Source organism: Gymnogyps californianus, chromosome 4 (genome assembly GCF_018139145.2).
Source record: "Gymnogyps californianus isolate 813 chromosome 4, ASM1813914v2, whole genome shotgun sequence".
NCBI lineage: Eukaryota > Metazoa > Chordata > Aves > Accipitriformes > Cathartidae > Gymnogyps > Gymnogyps californianus.
In genome coordinates, this window is record NC_059474.1 from 35,480,372 (window position 1) to 35,499,645 (window position 19,274).

Below are 19,274 nucleotides of genomic sequence, written 5' to 3' on the forward strand. Positions count from 1 at the left end.
CGTGGTGTTAAAAATACATTTCAGCTGATAGTATGTTATTGTCTCCTCTCCACGTCAAGGATCCATTTTTTTCTTTCTCTTTATGGAATTTAACACTATGGTATTGTGGTCCATGGCTAGAACTCCCACACATAATAGTAATACAGATTATAAATAGTAATAATTTACATGTAACCTATGTCAAGTAAAATACTGCTTTCTATTCTCTGGAAGTAGCTAATTCATTTCTAGAATTTTGTAGGCTCCAAACTAAGATGTCTGTGTCTTTGTGCAATAATCCTGAATTTTTAGATGGGGAAACTGATTGACGTGGACCTATGTAGGATATAGTTCATCTTTCACAGGAAGAAGAGATTTCTTTTCACGACAAGATCTATTGACTGACTGATCTGTTTCTCAGAAATGCTACTAGCTGAAGTAGTATCTGTGTGCTTCTTACAGTGGTCAGTTTCTGAGTATCCCCTTCAGTAAATCTTCATTGGCACTTAAAAACGTCTTTCTTATTTTAAGTAACTATAAAATAACTTAGTTAAAGAAACATTGCTAAGTTTTTCTTTGCATGCAGAAATGCTGTTTCACCTTTTGGAGCAGGATATATAACACAGTACATCACAGGACGTTTTGTAATCTTTTCAGATATATCTGGCCTTTCATTAAAGCAAATGAAATATAATTTTCTTTATTTTTGGAGTTTCCATGTAATGAAAAAACCTGCTGTACATATGAGCTGGCCAGGTGGAATAAAAATAGTTATCATAATATTATTTGCAGGAAAGAATTAGGGCAAAGACTAATTGCACAACTTTCACACTCAACCTGAACACAACTGTAGACAAATATGTAAGTTATGGTAACTACTTTATATCTGCTTAACTTCTTGCAAAATAACTTGTAATTAAATACAGAAGTAATTGACAAAACAGTAGAGTTCCAAGGCATTTTAATATGTTTAGATGGAAGGAGTTGGAGTTGGCAGAATTTGATAGCTATTCGGAACACACGTCCTGAGACTCTATGGTTAATCTCACCACTTAACCCTAGAGCTATTGCAGTGAGGATCAGAAAAGATTTGCGCGTTTAGCAACACTCATGTAAAGCAAAGGATTATATAACAGTAAACAAGTTCTGGGTTTTGTGCTTTGGAGCTCACAATGTACAATGCTTTTTCTGGTATCTGTAATAGAAAGTAGTTTAGTAATATTTCACTGTTTCTTGTTTATTTGCTTGTTGAGTTATTCGGATATTTTTCTTTTTACATTTTGTAATTACCTTGTAACAAGGTCAAAGACTTTGAAACTTAATTACCAAAATACTGGTAGTTGCTAGTTTCCATATTTCATTGGATGCATTTGGATATGTTTTGTCTGAGAAAGCAATGAGGTGGACAAAAAATGGATGCTTTAGGGAACGAGTAATAAGCTGCTTCACTTAAAAGTCAGTGATTCAACTCCAATCTAGATGTAGGACTGAAAAGTTTTACATATCACTGATGTAAACTCCATGGGTGTATTTACAAAATACAATTGAATATTGTATTGTTTGAATTAAATTACTGAATATTTTTATTTTTACATGAACACAATCATATTGAGTGGACAAATGTATATTTTTTTCCATTTTTGATTCTTTCATATTATAATGTCTTAATTTGCTTTATTGTTTTTGAGGAGGAATGTTGGAATCATGACAGTTGATAGCAGGATTGGAGTAATTCTTAGAGAAAGTGGAACGGGTACTTAGTATGGCATCTACTAATAATAGCTGATAATACAATTGTATATAAGTTTACATTTATGAGCTGTTTATGAATTATGATTATATAATTTCTCATCTATATTGGATTAATCATTTAGAAATGGATCTGTTAGTGCCAATTCGAGAGAGTTATTGTATTCATTTCACTAAGAGCTTTCAATCAAAACATGTCATTTCTTAAACTTCATGTGAAATCAGAAAAACGTATTCACCTTTCACTGACCAACAATAATGGCTCAACAAGTCATATGTAAAACATGGAAATTTAAGAGCTAAGAACATTCTTAATTGCTGCAGTACTAGAGCCATTAGACTGAACTCTGCCTAAACAAAAGGAGCTCACTGAATTCCCCTAGGCTCTGTCAGTTTCCATATGGATGGAATAGTTTTGCCATGCCACAATTTTAAAATATGGCTGCTACTCAATGATACAGGCTTTGTATAATTAATATCTCAAAGATTGCTGAGTTAAGGTGCCTGAAAGAAGCTTATACTACCTTGTAAGTGGCAGTATGTGCATTAGAATGGCAAAAACTGCATTTGCATAGTGAAAGGAGTTCCATTTCTCCTTAGTATTACTGAGCAAGAAACTGGAATCCTAACCAGGTATCCATATAGGGTGAGGGAAGACCCTTCTACTTTTTGGATTACCTTGCCCATGTATTCAGGCAAGAAATAATTTCTGATCTTTTTGCCAAATTAGTATGCTTATTTTCACTCCCCCAGGTTTTGTTACATGTATTGTACTGACTAGATTAGGCTTGGGGAAAGAATCAGGATTGGGTAACAAATAGCACTTTCTCCAGAAGCCATGCCTTACTTCGGAAATTTAAAACAATAATAGCAAATGAGGCAGGGAGTTACTTGACGTTGCTCCATATAACAATTTTGAGTCAGATTTGCAGAAATGCTGACTGCAAAAGTATAGCTTTCTGTGCCTTTAATGCAACTTGATGTGAAAATGATGCATACTGCTAAAAACTAGACTTGGGTTAATAACCTGGACAGCAGAATGACAAAATTAATTTTGATTGTTAGTTTCCCCATACTTCAGTTTTGCAGGTATAAAATAGGAATAATTGCATGACCTAATTGCTTGGGAGTGTTGTGAATATATATTCATTCATATCTATGAAGCACTTGGGTGTTATCATGAGAATGCCACGGACATTCCTTTGAGGACGTTAGTAATCCTTTGAGGACGTTAGTAATCCCGTGGTGTAGGAGTTAGGCCGTTTAGATAAGGCCTTTCTTACATAGGGAATTCCAGCAGAAGCATTGAGTAATTACCCATTTCAGAACATACTGTATCCCGTGCTCCCAGTGAGGCCTGAGTCTGTGCATCTTAATGCACACATGCAAGATAGTAAATTTAAGATGATGTGGCAGTCTTGATTGGAATTTCCTAGTTTGAGTGACTAAATCTGAAGATAAGTGTTTGTCTAGGATGTAATATTATTTGACATAACTTTTGCTCTTATTTTTCTTTTTTTCTATCCTCTTTTTTTACTATCTCAAGTTTTTGAAAGTACTTAAACTAAATTGATCCTGTGGCAATTTAGGATTGTGGCAGGTTTTGTTTCATAAATTATACCACACCTCAGAACATACATTACAAATCAGCACTTCAAATTAAGTGCTGATTTAAAGACATTTTTATATATGCAATCCCAAAATAGAATGCTATCGAACAGCAGGATTTAAATTTTGGTAACACTGAGTCTATGGCTCTCTCTGTTAGTCTCTAGTAATCATTAGAGCTTTGTGAAGTTATAAAATGCTAATAGCTCATGGGCAAATCATCTACCTTACATGATTTTATTATTTTACACTGTTTGTAACCTTTAAAGTAGTATCTTTTTGTGTGTGTGTGTGTGTCTGATTTGGAGACTGACTGAAGTGAAATAGGAAAAGGGTACAGCTGCAAACAACTTCCATGGGTTTCCGATAACACTGGAGAATTACTTAGGGAGGAAATGAAGGGCCAGTGACCGCACAGTAGTATTGGCTTCATTTTAACAAAGGAAATCTTTGTTGTTTAACTACTTGTGGGTTTTAATCCCAATTGACCTAATATTTTAGAACTTGAATAAAACCAGTATTACTACATTGCACACTAATGTGATTTAAAGTTAAATAAAGACCTGAACACTGAACTTGTTCTTGTTACTTCTGTAGCTGGCAAACAATGCCAGGCTTAATTATTGTTCATTTATGTCACACAGCTCAAAGCGTATGTAGCAGCCTCCATGTGCCCAACTGTTTACCTGTCACATGCAGAGAAAATGAACTATTTGATTACACTGTTTCTAGAACAGATTTTTTTTTTCTTTACTTGAAAATGTGACCAGAATTAACCCAAATGTTTGTTAAACTCCTGCAACCAGAGAGGGTTACATGGGTAGACAAAAGTTTGTCTAGACATACATTTGGAAAGAGAGTTTAATTCTGCAAAAAGCTACTTTTATACTTTTATTTTCCTTTTAAAATATTGTTTAAAGCACTTGAAGTGCTATTAGACTACTGGTTTTCAAACAGTCTTTTTTGGAACTGGGAAGACAAGTTCATAGCTGTGAAATTTCTAATAACATATTCACATCCACTCACTTTACAATATTTAGGGATAGTGCTTGAAAAGATAGAAAATTTGCTATAATATAGGCAGCTATTTTAAAAATTATTTGCAAGCAGTTATGTAGAGATCACTTCTTTTAAATTTTAGGTAGTGGTGTTGGGGCTTTTTTTTATTTTATTTATTCTCTTACATCTCTTTGGAAAAAGAGAAATGGTAGGAGCTGGGAAAATAAACAGGAAGCACAGCAGTCCTTCCCTTCTCCTTTTTCTGTCCCTGGAACTACATAAAAACTTCAGGTCATACTCTGCATGATCTATGTTGTAAAGCAGGATTTTAAAAGAAAGTGAGGTTTTCTTTGAATTTTCCCGTATTCTGATGCAGAAATGCTGATGGAGACAGACTCCCTCTATATCGTATGTTCTTTTGTACGTAACGTGCAAAATTATAATTCTAGCCAGGGAAGAGACGGTGATCAGATACTGTTATGAGCCACTTGCATAGTACCACCTTCACACAGGCCTTCAAAGATATCAGTCTTTCCTTGATAGGCTCTCTGAGTCATGTAACTTAATGGAGTTTGTGTATATAACAACACTATAACATTAGTATTGATTAATTTCCTATTAAGAGAAGATTACTTGGAATTAGTGCCCTGATTCACGTCTAGCTCGGCTTGATTTTTGAGTGATGGGAATAAAAGATCAATCCCAGCAGAAATATAGCTCTACATGAAGTTTTCTATCTGAAAAATTCACAGTGAAGTCACAGTCAAAGGCTAACTCTAGGAGTCAGCTATAAAATTCTTCTCCAGCTTTTCTGAGAGCTGAGACAAGACCTTTGGCAGTAGTTTGTGATCATCTCTGTCATGAGTGTTGCATGGAGGTCTTTATATATGGTTCAGTTACAAAAGCAGTTCCCCTTAAATCAGTAGATAAAAGGCTGCAGTGCATTCCAGACTTGTTCTAGTAGTATTCTCTCTTGTAAATGTAGGAAATAACATGCAACTAAAACAAAAGAAAGAAAAAATCTAACAGAGTTGTTATACTGTTGCCTCAACTTTCCTTTCATATGAAAGATTTAAATGAGTAGCCAAAGAAAATTCCAAGAAGGTTATTTGTAGGCTTAAGGCTGCCCAAAACCCTGAAGTATCTCAAAGTGCTAATCTCTACCTCATTTATCCATATACAGAGAACACTGGAATAAGGCATTTCTTCTTAAAAAAAAAAAAAAAAAAGGAATTGTTTTTATTCATAGCGTTAGATCATACGATGTTTTTTCTGGCATGCTACTCTTAGTTCCTGCCTCAGTTCCTTCAAGATAAAAACTTTTACATCCAGTGTCAGTGTTGTGATAAATGTTGAAAAAGCCTCTGCTAAATCACATTTTGAATTCATCTTTTTCAAGTCTTTCAAAAACTTTCTGTATTTCAGCAATAGAAATATAGTTCTGTTTGTTGGCTTTTTAAGGAGATGCATTCTTGAACTTGTCTACATTTTCAAGTTTAGAAGACTGTATTTTCAAATTGGATGGCCGGTTCTGAATTTGACAAAGCAAGACCAACCATCTCTTGCAACTGATGAGCTTTCTTAAAGAAATCCTCATTCTTTGAATTAATAAAAAACAAATAGTGAAATAAATAAACCATATAGACACAGACACACAAAAATATCCAGTGATGAACATTTGGAAGGTGAATTTCTCCCTTCCATAAGCCATATCTTCAAAAGTTGGAGGGAATGGATTTTGTCCATAACAGTCAGTTAGCCAGTTTCATATCCATTCTCTACAAATTACTTAATTACATATTATTTTTCACATTTTAAAATATTAAAATGTAATGTTAGTTAAATAAAACATTGTGACTTTCTCAGATGAGTTTGTCTTTCATGCATTAATAATTTTATCTATATTAAAATGAACATTTTTAATATTAAGTTGTATTTTGTGTGGCTGCTTACTCCCCTGTTTTGTTTTGGGTTTTTTGGTGGCATCAATTACTAGCATGGTGTTGTAATGGAATTATGAGCTATATCTAAGTATGAAAGACTTCTGTTTCATGCTGGTGGTATTTTATGACTTGTACACATTTAGGTCCAGTGGGTGGTCTCATTTGTCTTCATGTAGATGGAGTCTTAGCTGTGGTAAGATAACTGAGATCAAAACCCTCCCTTTATGGTTTTGTTTCTAAGGTTGTTATAATAAGAGAGACCACATTTAAAACTAGTACTTCTGTTCAATTTTCTGGCATCCTGTAGGGTTATTTGGAAACTGGTTTCCCAAAAGATACTTCCTTATTATAATATGCTAAATACTAAGAAACTTTAATTAGACATTTTAATTTCTTATTTCACTTAGAACATATCACTGTAACTTATCAAAAAGTTTTAAACAGCTGTTTGTATACTTTGCCAAAAAAAATCCAAGTAGTATCAAACTTTCCACTCTTCCCCCATAATACATTTTCCTGTTTGTAGAATTTTATCAAATGCCAAAAAGAGTTCAATAATTTCTCATGTTACTTACAGTCATTCTCAGCCAGGGCTGTCATTAGTTATATGCTGTAATATGCAACCAAACCACTGTTTTGTGACTAAAAAAGTCTTAGTAAAAACAGTTGAATTGCATAAGAGCAATTTTGACATCAAGACAATAGCCAACATGGAAACGTGCTCTGATATCTCCTTTGAAATCATGTATTCTTGACTGTCTGTAATAACTTTTTAAATCTTTGTTTTAAAGTTTAGGTTGTTTGTGTAGCAAGGTGTAGCTGTAATGGACGTAGACTTTGACTTTATGGTTGTTGCTCTTTGACTAACTCAGATCTGCTTGTTGATGAATACTTTCAGTTAACTCAGTGCAAAAAGTTCAAAATTAAATTTTGTTCAGCTACCTTGCATTTCAGAGACAATATTTATCAACTGTAAATAGCTCGTAAATTTTCCTTAATCCACGTGTGTGTTGCAACAGTTTTATGGGAGATTAATTGTGAAAGTGTAAAAATTCTGTGGCAGAGGAAGTGACCTCAAAACTAACCTCAATCCTTTAATAATTGGTCTTAAATACTTCTCTCAACTGATTGTGATTTTTTTAAAACATATTAACAACTCAGTGCTGGCTACTATACGCCGAAAAATGCATTTTCTTTGTTCAGGGGAAAAAAAGCCCATTTTAAAAATGAGTGTGGTGTTTCTTTCTTTGTTCAAGCACTATAAATGCAGTAAGATTATGTCAGGTTTGAAAAGGTCTTTTGAGATGATGTGAGATTTTATAGCAATAATTCTGTACTTAATTATTGGAAATGGTATGTCTCAAAATGAGATAGTAAAGGTGAGTGATGATGATCAGGTTACTTAAAGAGTTAATTACTGAAGGCATTTGAGCTTTGAATTGGTGTGGCTTTAGTATACCAGATGGTGCTGAAGGCAAGAGTATTTTTGCAAGGTAAGCAAAGAGATAACAAAAATTTATAGTGTTCCGTTGATAGTAAGATCAAAGTTAATTCAACAGGAAATTTATCATCACTTACTAGTTTCCTTTCAGTAATCATACTTGGGTTTTGTTGTTTTATTTTCCATTCAAAATTATTTAGCTATTTTTTATTAAAGTACCATTTTTTTGTGATTTCATCTTATACTGCTTATGACTTACAGTTCTGGTTTTTATCTTATGTATGAGAGAAACAAACTACCAAAAGAATATGATTGACAACGAAACTGTACACATCCTAAATGCTTTCAAGCACTCAGAATGCAGGATCTTAGACTTAGGTTCATTTTTCTAGTGTAGCTATTTGAGGGTGTGTGATTGATTATATATTTCTTTTCATTAGTCCCCAAATAGTTTTATGAGTAAAAGAACTGCTGCAGAAGCAGTTATACCACTGTCTTAGTAAATCCAGACTGAAAATAATGTAGTCCGTGACTAATTAGAGTATACAAAACTACATGGCTTACTTTTGTAGGATACATTTGAGCAGTTTTCTATAATTATATGATCCCTAAACACAGATTTTATACTTCATTTGAAATCTAGTTGAAATTGAAGCTCTGTAATGTTTATTGGATTGGATGACTTAGTTGTTTACAGAAAGTGTTTTTTCCTCCTTATACCATTCGTTAATAATCTTTGGTGGGTTGCTTGTCTTTGCTCCCTGCTTGCAATCACTAAAATGATTAATGAGTGCTCTGATCAGCAAATTCCAGGTCTTTGTATCTGGATGCTGTTAAAATAGTTCAGGGAAGTGACTCAACTTCAGATGTGCACCTTGCACTTATACTTTGTAGTAGGATGACTGAGTAGTTAAATTGCCTGTTTACTGATTAACGTGGTGACTGGTGGTATGATAGCCATAGGATTAAGTAACTTACATTTTGACCCTATATGCAAGGCTTACAGTCTGTCTTGGCAACAAGTAACAAACTCATAAACACTGATATTACTGTACTTCAATAAATGTCTAATATGCTGACACAAGCGTGCCCCTATGGACTAGGCTAGTTATCCCTTATTTGATGCAATCCTGACTTGGATAGGACTGAGATCTCAATTATTACTTTACTTTTCATGGAGTACCATTCAAGGGGCAAGACATTTATTCAGCTGGGATAAATATGCCAAAAATGTTTTTTTGTGGATGAAATCCAGAGCATATGCATCAGCATCTGAAACAGGAATAAGGAAGTGCCTAAATAAAAAGAAAAGGTGATTTGAAGAGCAAATAGAGTGTGTAGTTCTATAAAGAATTTTAGACCTTTCAGTCTGGAGTTTACCTAGGTGCCTGTACACTGTGGGAATGTCCTCCTGGCTTTTGCCTGAACTGCTGCAGATGGGAATTGAAGAGGGAAAGGCATCGAAGCTGTGAAAGACTGCACTAGTGGAGTGCAATCATGCTATACTTAACAGAAAGGGAACACTGATTTCAGCACAGCGTACTGCAGTAGGTCTCCCTTTTAATTTTTCTAAACCAATCTATTTATAGGGTAGTGTAACTAATTTTTGTAAAATACCTTGATCAGAAAGTTCATACGTGAGTGCAAAACTACTTCTTTAGCCCCAAAACTGGATTTAAACTGCCTAGAAAAGTCTGGTAAGGCACAGGCTGTAAGCTGTGCTAGGCAGAAGTGATCTTTGTTCTACCTAAACAACTGTCTTGCAAAAAAAGGTAAGATTCAAGAGGCCAGGGAGAACAAGCAAGCAACAACATAACTCTGTAGCTAATGGATAGAGTACTCAGCTAAGAGAGTGGCAAGAGGAACCTGGGCTCTCGATTTCTCTTGAAAAGTGGTATCATTTTTATAGTCTTTATTGAAAGAACAGAAATTATTGCTTTTAAATGTTTTACTTGAGCAGAAGAGGCATTTGCAACCATTTACTGTGCTTGTAAATGATATTGCTAGTTTCTTTTGGGACTATATGTTTACAATCATATTTTCAGCACTTGAAAGTTACTGGTGACAATTCTGTTGCTGGTTTTATTGAGAGCTATTAAGGTGCTTAGGGCAAGGAAGGTTTAGGAATGAAAAGTAAGTCAAATTGCTAAGGAACTATCTTTAGGACTATGTAAACCAAAGCTGTTTAGTTCCTTTATGATATGCTTTCTCCAGTATGATAGCTGGTTAGGACTATGATCTTGTTTGTTTTTTAACTCAGCAGCCTGCCTTCACGGTGATATGTTACAATGGCACACTGTCTAGCTTATAATCATCATCTATACGTGACTGGTAAGACATGGAGTTTATATTTTGTCAGCTGCAAAGCTGAAATCTGTTCTTAAATCCCTCTGCTATTACTTTTCATTGACCTGTTTTTATTAATCTGTTTATTTACTTTGGTTGTGAAGCCTTGTCTTGGCTTATATAGAAGACAAGATTTGACTACACTCTTGCCAAGAAGCTTATGTGAACATCTTTAGAAAGCAAATGTGGGCCTTTTCTGATGGTCACTAATTGTAAAGTAAGTTAGGTGTAAATCGTAGTTAACTTAAAATCAGTTGAAAGAAAGAAGACTGAAAAAGTTGTCTTTCTGTGGCAGTGATGAAACAATCGTGGATTATTGTGCTTATCAGTAATTTTGTCCATATTTCAAAAAGTGTTGAGATATTGGAAGCAGTTTAAAACAATGTCATAAGAGATCTTCCTGACAGTGAGACTTGACGCTCACTGTATTATCAGAGATGTCTAAGACATGACTTAATCACACTAAGTACTTTCATGAGGAGGAAACTGCTGATGCCAGTGGACTACTTAGTCTGTCAGACAAAATAAAGATATATTCCTCTGTCTAGAAGGGAAAGCTGTCTTGAATTGGATATAATACACTATTTCTTAAATGAGGATGATTAGTAGAAAATCCTGCCTTGAGGTGCGACAGCATCTTTATCACTTGAGACATAATTGGTCTTCGACTTACAGAATGTATGCTGTAATTTGCTTGGTGCTTTAGGGTTGTGTAATGCAGTAGTCAAACTAGATTATCATTACAGCCACATGTGAATTTAAAATCCATACTTCCTCCAACTCTTACACTGATTTATATATTAAGACCTTGTAAAGAAAATACCAACATTGTTATGGTTATGGTTTGTGTTCAACACAGAAGACAAAAACCTCACCAACAAAATGTGACCTCCCTTATATTTAATTCCAATGTCTTGTATCTGTTGAATTTGGTGATAGAAAAATGTTGTAGCTGCTTTCCATATTTCCTTAAACCTTCAGTGCCAACACATTCAAAGATCAGAGAAACTGTATTTCTTTTCATACGCTATAATTCAAATAGTGTTATACTACATTCAAATCAAGCTTGTCAGTTCAAACTCATTGGAAGCAGCTTAGTAGACTTGGCATCTGCTTTAGTCTTTTGGATCGTGGTGGGTTAGCCCTGGCTAACAGCCAAACTCGCATCCAGCTCCAGAACCTTCATCATCTCAAGCTGAATGTGCAGTTGGAAAGTCTGTGTATATTTGTGAAAGCACAAATGCATTCATTTGTAGGTATGCCTGTAGTAGGGAATGCACGATGTATACGCAGCAAGACAAAAATTTGGAGCCTTTCTCCTCTCTTTGCAAAGATCACTTTTTTCTGATGCTACTTCTTTCATCACTGAGATCATCCATGCCATAAAGATAGCTAATAGCATGGAATTAATATTAACATTCTTAACATGGTGCTCACCTAATGTTCAATGTTTTTTTTAAAGAAATTGCCATTTCAGCTTTGAATGGAAGTTGTTGTTGATGTGCTATTTTTCAGATACAGAGGTAATGTGATGTAAGTGGGCACTGAGATGAAAGCTTATATGGGATAAAATAAATCCCTATTAATGTCAGCTCCCTTGTGCTATTTTCTGTTCCAAATGTAGCAGTTTTATTTATATTTATGTAATTGAATGCTGTAGTTGCATTTTTGTCTGTTTAATACTGTTTAAAACAGAAATCTGAAGTAAATTTTATTTGAATACAGTTGTAACTATTTTGATTTTTCAGTAGACCTCAAATAGACAGCAAATATCCCCAGAATGTAAACTCAAAGGAGGAAGGAAAGGAGAATAGAATTGTATTTGTTACCTGGTGTGGGTTTTTTGTTTTGTTTTTGTTATGGATGTTTACAGTTAGTTTCAGTTCATTATAGTACCTCTCCAGCTAGTGAGGCAGAACAGCTGTGGTTTATCCAAGGTCTCTCTAAATTATTAAGCTGCTGCTATGAAAACGTTTCTGATGAGGTGAGTTTTGAAACATTACTGAATAGAAAAATTGCACCAATTCGCTAGAGATACCATTCACTCATCGTTATCTTAGAAATGTTTGTTATAAACGTGTGTTTTCCCAAGGATGCTTGACCGATCTTGCCGTAGTGTCCATTGATTTCCAGGTGGAATAATAGTCAGTGATGTGAGTTACTGGAGCTCATTGTTCCTGTTGGGGGGCGGATAATAAGAGGAGGCAGAAGGAAAACAGGAAAATATGACTGCAAAACGATGCTCTGTGAGTCAGTTTTGCTTCGAAAATGAATGCTTTGTCACAGTGATCTGTTTCTCACACATGCTGTCATTTCTCTCATTCACCAGTGAACAGATTCTCCCCACCTCATAATAATGACTTCAAAACTGATTATGTTACAGACTTCTTCAGAGATTAGTTGAAATCATCTTTTACTTGTCACTTCTGTGGGGATGCGGTGTATGCAAAGGTGTGGTTATTTATTTATTTGTGTAGAGGGAGGGGCACAGCAAGGAGATCTCCAAACTGCTACAGAAAAGAGAGGGAGCTCAATCTAAAAAGTTTGAGAACTTTTGTTTTCAGTAGAAAGAGCAGAGTGCTGGCTTTTGTTGCAGGGAGCTGACTTATATTAGGTCCAAAGATTCTCCCCAGCCCTCTTAATGGGCAGTCACAAAAGCCACATTGCATAGGAACACTCAACCTTATTATCATGGCCTTAATTCAGAAAAGCTCTTCAACAACTGATGAAATCTGTCAGTGCAGCATTAAGCATTTTAATAATACAGAAAAACTTGGAAAAAACGGAAAAACTTAATGATTGCCGTAATCAAACCTTTTACAGTCTTAAGCTGTAGTGAAACACTTCACTGAAGCTAAATTTTCACTTAGGAAAGTGGCTAGCAGTAAAGAGTTAAATGAAAAGTATGTCATGCATGTGTATGTGATTCTAAATCCAGAAGTGTTACATTTCCTTTGTTGGCATTAGTTTCTGCTGAATATACAGGATATATATGGTGAAGACTAAACCCTTCTGTTATTGGTCTGAAGTGTTTTAACAGAAGCATGGCATGCTTGGTTGAAAAGACTGGAAGTTTTAACAGATCAAAGCATATATATTTTGTTCTTACTGGATATTTTTCTGCTTACCCGATTCGGTTGTATTGACCAGCTTCATTAACAGAAATTGTATCTGGAATTAGACTTTTTTTAACAAACTGTAGTATGTAGAGTAGTGGAACATGGTAGAATTCTGTGTGGAGGGCTTATAGCAAAAGCGTTTGGGGTTTTTTTTGCCCCAAAGTATTAGTTGGCATTTATTAGTGGTGCCTCCAGTCTTAATGGCTCTTGATGGGGGAAAAAGTGGATAGGACACTGTTGAAAGGTGCCATCTTTCTGCTCTCATGTGTTAGCAATTCTCTACTTGCTGCTGCTGTGAGAGATGGAATCTACTATTGGGTGTAGACTGAATATTCAGAGAAATGCAAGCATAATGAGATATTTCTGCTGGAATTACTTTATTCTGCCTGTGCTTTTTGAGATCCTCCCCATCCTCAACCCAGCTATTCAATAACCAGCTGCTTTAGTGGCTATGCTGAAATTTCCTTTGCAACTGTGATGAGTCTCAGGGGATTAATGCTTCATGGGAGGGCTTGTGCTGGCTTTCTCCAGAGGTACTCAACAGAAAGAGGTATTTCAGAGAGCTTGTGTTTCTTGAAGTCACCTACAAGTCCCTTTGCTTGAGGGAAGCAGATGAGGCATCGACTCTGCCATTTGTTCACTTCCAATTAACAGTTCTGTGCTGTTCCCCATAGAGCCTGTGAAAAGAAGAGGTGTGGCTTGACCAGCCTCAGCCAGAAAATTAGGAGAAAGCTGTGTTTAGAATATGTGACAATAAATATTTTCAGTTGTCATTGTTCACAGCTCTGTAATCTCTATGGGAAGATATTACCTCAAGGAGGTTAATACAGAGTTGTCACATCCTTTTTTTCCTCTTTTTTTTTTTTTTCTCCTCTTCCTAAATTCACAGTACTAATGCAACTTTTTTCCTTGATTTTTTTAAAATTTTCATTCCCACTTTCTTTGTAATTAAGGGAATTACTTCATAATACCAAAAGATGTATCCTAACAATAACATACATATCTTCTATGTGTTTTAAAAGCATAAAAAGATAAAGTAGGAGAAGATGATAGATCTTTATGTCTAGAATACTAGGTATATAATGGATTTGATACAATGGCAAACCAAATTGCTGGAAAAACAAGGGCAGATTTGACCATAATTGAAACAGCCATTATTTCCACTATCTATTTTTTGAAGAATAGTTGTTTGAACATTTGACAGCTGTAATATTGCCTTATATAGCTTTTGTTCATATTATTTAGTACAGGCTGTCTATTTTGTTGGTATATGTAGGCTACAACTGTGTTTTGACAGGAACATTGAGTAGCTATGCACTGGTAGTATACAATTCTGTTTCTATTGGCCTTTATCTTTTAAGTGAAATTGAAATCTTTATTGCTCTTCTTACTTACACGCTCTATTTTTTATCAGCTATGAGACAAAATTGACGGTGGTTTTTTTATTGTAGCAGATCAACCTTGAAAACTTTATAAATGGATTTTAATTTTGCTTATCGGAAGTGTTATTAATAAAAAGCTTATGCTATAGTTAGAAAAAGGAACATGAAGTATGCAGCCTGTGTTTTGATCTCTATTTTGTCCTTAAATGGGTAATTGCTTCCCTGTTTTTCAGTTTGACAATTAAGGATCAAGATGGCAGTGCTTTCCTGTCACTGTAAAAAGCTGGGATAGTTGGATAAAAGGTCTCATGACACTGCAGCGTCTTCTGTATCTACCATATGCTGGATTCCTGCTGCAAAGAATATGGGATGCTTTGACCAGTAGTGGCTTAAGTTGAGCGAATCCAAATCTTGGTGTTTGCTCCATGAAAAGCCAAGTTGGGTCTCACAGGATTTACTAGCGCAGGCTCAGTGCCATGTGTACACAGCGATGGTGTTTGTGGGGCCAACTTGTACCTGCAAACAGGTTAATGGCTTTCGTGCAGCAAACTGAGTTATCTTTTGTGTCTGCATCCATGGTACAGCTAATCCACACCATAGCAAGCCATTCAACTATAATTGAGAGTTGACTGAGTTTACTTTTCAGGAAACTCAATCGTTAAGATTTTGAATCTGCTGTTAGGAAGAATTAATTCAAATAAGATCCTTTTGTATTTAGATTTCACTGTCTTTTTGTCACCTCTTACTCTTTGACTTTCTTCATGTAAAGCAAAACTCATGATGCCTTCCTAATCTTGCATCAAAGGTGTATTAAACTCTTGCAACAAAATCTAACGTTATGCATCAAAAAATTGTGCCCGTTCTCTGCTGTTGCCAACAGCAACTGTTTGACTCTGTCATTGCCAAATCAAGCCAACACACACAAATTGCTCTGGTTTCCACCATTAATGCATCTCTTCAGGTCATCCTTGTTCTGTTGTTATCACTAAAAATACAGATAGGTGTTTCTCCTAAAGATACTGGTAATTATTCAAATAATGTGTGTAAGCACCCTTTGAATAAGGCATATGAACACCCTCTGAAAACAATACTTCATGTGAGAGAATTACATACATTACTCCTGTCAGAAGCATGACATGCACAGATGTGTTGGAAAATTGAACTGTGTCTGGCTTAAGGGCTACAACAGCTTAGCTTTCAGATTGCAAAGAATATTTTCACAGCCCTTAAGGGTTGGAAACCCCTCACCCCTTCCCTTAATGAAGGAGTAAGTTCTGCAAAAATAGAAGAGACCACCTAAGAAGAAATTTAGATTGGATATATCAGTAACTACTGGTTTAATCTAACCTTCATTCAGATTATTTTCTTGAAGGATCCGATTAATTATTCTTTTATGTTTACAGGTCTAATTACAACCACATCTAGAAAACTAGATCGAGAGCAGCAGGGAGAGCACATACTGGAGGTAAATAATTTCTTTAGTTCTCTGAAAAACAGTGACTGTAAGTTCATTGCTCTTTTACAGAGAGTTAAGTTTATCATACTTGATTACTATATGAAGAATTTAGAGAACTGGATTTCAGAAGAAATTTGCTTCTATATTCATTATATTGCAATGCAGAAAACTACCTATCTTACAAAAACTGTGCTGGGACTTTTTTATGAGAAAAGAGTTAAGATACAGATAGCAATTTTTTTGTTTTTATATCTGTAAACCAAGATTTTCTTTCAAACACTACAAAGGCATGATTGTTAAAAGGAGTGTGATTCCTTTTGTTTTTTTAACTTCCTGTGTAATTATCAGAATAGCTATTTCAGCCTGCCTTTTGCTGAATATAGACCTCTGAAAAAGAAGTGCAGAATCTTTTTTTTAACATTGAGAATACAGACATTGTGAGTAGACCTTTTTTCTACATAACATATTTATCAATCACATAAGTAGATGAGTTGCAAAATATGCATGATAGAGTCGGAGTCCAAGAGCATGAAATTCATGACATAACTCTTTTATTTAGCTACATTTAATTGGTTGCCTAGAATTTATGTAATAGCTATTCTAATTCTCTGTCAAACAATGTGAAAGAAAAACACGTAGACAACTGTGAGTCTTCTAGTTTCATAATGTTGTCATGCAGTGTGACAGCATTGTACTTCACTTGCAATGAAGACTTAATATTCACAGTGATACTTACATACTAAGATTTATCTGGAACCTTTATTGTGTCTCTCCTCCTGGATGATAGATAAAAGACTGCAATGTGAGTCAGCAAAACTAACATTAAAGCTAGAGAAGCAAGTCCAGACTTGCTCAAAACTTGTGAAATGTGTAGAAAGGTTTTCTAATAGGAATGCAAGGACGACATAGACTTGGAGGTGAATGTATTCCTTGATAGCACAAACTATCCTTTTGCAGAACTCCAGTGTACATGCAGTCTTCCTGGCCCTTTTCTATCCCTTTGGTGCATTGCAAGCTGGATTAATGCAGCTGTTGGACCAAATTTTTATCATTATTTTCACTTCTGTATCAGCTTTGGAAAGAACTCTTTGCACCTAAGTAGCAATAGGGTGGAATTTCCTCTGCAGTGTGTTTCTAGTAGTAGTAGCAAAGTTAATTAAGTGGCAAATCTGATTTAGTACTAGACACATTATTCCTATAAATTGTAAAGTCATTATATTATTCTCTTTTTAAGTTATGTCCTTAAATCTGCTTGTGTCAGTTTCCGAAGGTACTTCATGTCAGTTATATCTTATTTCTTGACCACTGCTATGTATATTGGTTGTAAAATTGGTATCTCACGACTTTTACTCCTATGCATATTGTGCTGGCTTTTGTATTAGATTTGTACAGTAAATAAAATGAGCTGTGGATTGTTCTCTGACCCTGAAGCCACCTGGCACAGTATGGCTTTGATTGCTTATACCTTATCCCTGGAACAGGGTGGCCATGTCCAAGTTGCCTGTTGAGAATGGTCCCTGAATTGTGTGAATTCTCAGGCTGCAGCTAGGCAATATGTGGGAGTGTGCTACTTGTTCTGAGCCAAAACTTATGCCAGAGATCACACTAGCAGTGTGCTGTTATGGGCAGTTGTCTGCTAGCAGTCATGCCTGCTAATTTAACCTTAAGTTATAACAAGATAACATGTATGGAACTCAGAAAGTTTTTTTTAAGGTTATTATATCACACAATGGTACATAAATCCTCCTGGTTTTAGCATTCTCTATAAAGATAGCAGATTAAGCTGATTGCTCTTTAGTTTGGAATATTAGTTATTGCCTGCTGCTATCATTTATAATTTTTCATTCTTCCTTCATTTTGAATCCTAGCTGGTTGTTAAAGTTTTAAATAAAAGTCTGCGAAGTATCCAGCGGAAGAACTCTTAACTACAGAGCAATACTGACAGACAGCATGACCCAAAGTAGCAGTTCTCCCATTTGTTAGTTTTATGTTTACAACTTTGAAAATAGGTTGGAAAGAAACTCAGAAATGCACAGAATGGTGGGCAAGATTATGAGCCAAGTGCTGAGCATCTGGCTAATTAATTGAGCATTGAAATGTTGACCAGATGGGTTGGTGGGTTTACTCCTTGTTTGCTATTAAAGTTGATCCTTGATTGCACTCCTGCTTATATAATAGTAATTGATATACCCCATTCTTCTATTCCCAACTTGTAACTATTTTCTGAGTGCCAATTGGCACTCTTTTTATGCAATTATTTTAGGTTAGCTTCATGTTATTGTCTCATATCTTACTATTCTGTTTGTTATGTCAGTAATGCCTTCAAAACTGGTGTTGCATTCAAATCAAACTAGATTTTCCTCAAATATGCCATTTTTTTTCTGCTTGGCTGAAGGCAATGCTAATTTTACGTTAATGAACAAGTTATTCTGTATCCCTTGGAATTTCCTCTTTTGGGATGTGTTTTGGTTTTGGGGTTTTTTTTGCAAACTGAAAGATATATGGTGGTGTTCCATTACAAGTACTAAAGGGAACAGATATTCATATATGTGGAAATCCTACCATCTGTTAAGAGATGAGCATGAATATTTGCATTTCATGTTGCATTTCATGTGTTTTGTTGTCATTAATCACTTTACTCATGCTTTTTCATTTCCTTCATGCTTGCAAGTTATACCATGTTTCATTTGTATTTCCATATTTTTTTTCCTAAAATAGATGAGAAAGGGCAAAAAAAGACTATCTGATCGTATCCTCATTCACGTCAATGTAAATTTATTTTTTCATCAGGGATTCAATTCTAGTCTTCCATTAGCATTCATTTCATTATTTTGTATCCATGTTATCCTTGAATCCTTATGTTTTTCCATAGTCAGACTTCCCAGGGCATCCTAAGAACCAATGAAGGAATTCACCACCCACATTCTTGAAGAAAAACACTTTTCTCCTGAAATTGGGGTGGGCTTGTAGGAACTGGAATATCCTATATCAGTGGTGCATAGGGTTTTTTGTTTGGGTTAAGGGGGGCTGTTTTTGTTTAACACCCTCCACAGCACTGATCTTAGAATCATAGAATCATTTAGGTTGGAAAAGACCTTTAAGATCATCAAGTCCAACCATATATCTTCCCTATAATGTTTTCCCAGTGCTACTGTAGTGACTGATTTCTGTACAGAGCTTCCTCCCAGCAAACACTTGTATCTTCCTCGCAAACTCAAAACCAAAATAAAACTGCAGTGTTGTCCTAGTTTT

The 19,274-nt window shown here is 35.2% G+C and overlaps 1 protein-coding gene across 2 annotated transcripts in view; it reads left to right on the forward strand.

The window, feature by feature from the left end:
- Positions 1-19,274, forward strand: part of FAT1 (FAT atypical cadherin 1) — a 113,354-nt gene that overhangs the window by 41,569 nt on the left and 52,511 nt on the right. For both annotated transcript variants that reach the window (XM_050896622.1, XM_050896623.1), the window contains exon 4: positions 15,970-16,031. In XM_050896622.1, the coding sequence (XP_050752579.1) occupies positions 15,970-16,031 (62 nt within the window). The remainder of the gene's footprint in view (positions 1-15,969; positions 16,032-19,274) is intronic.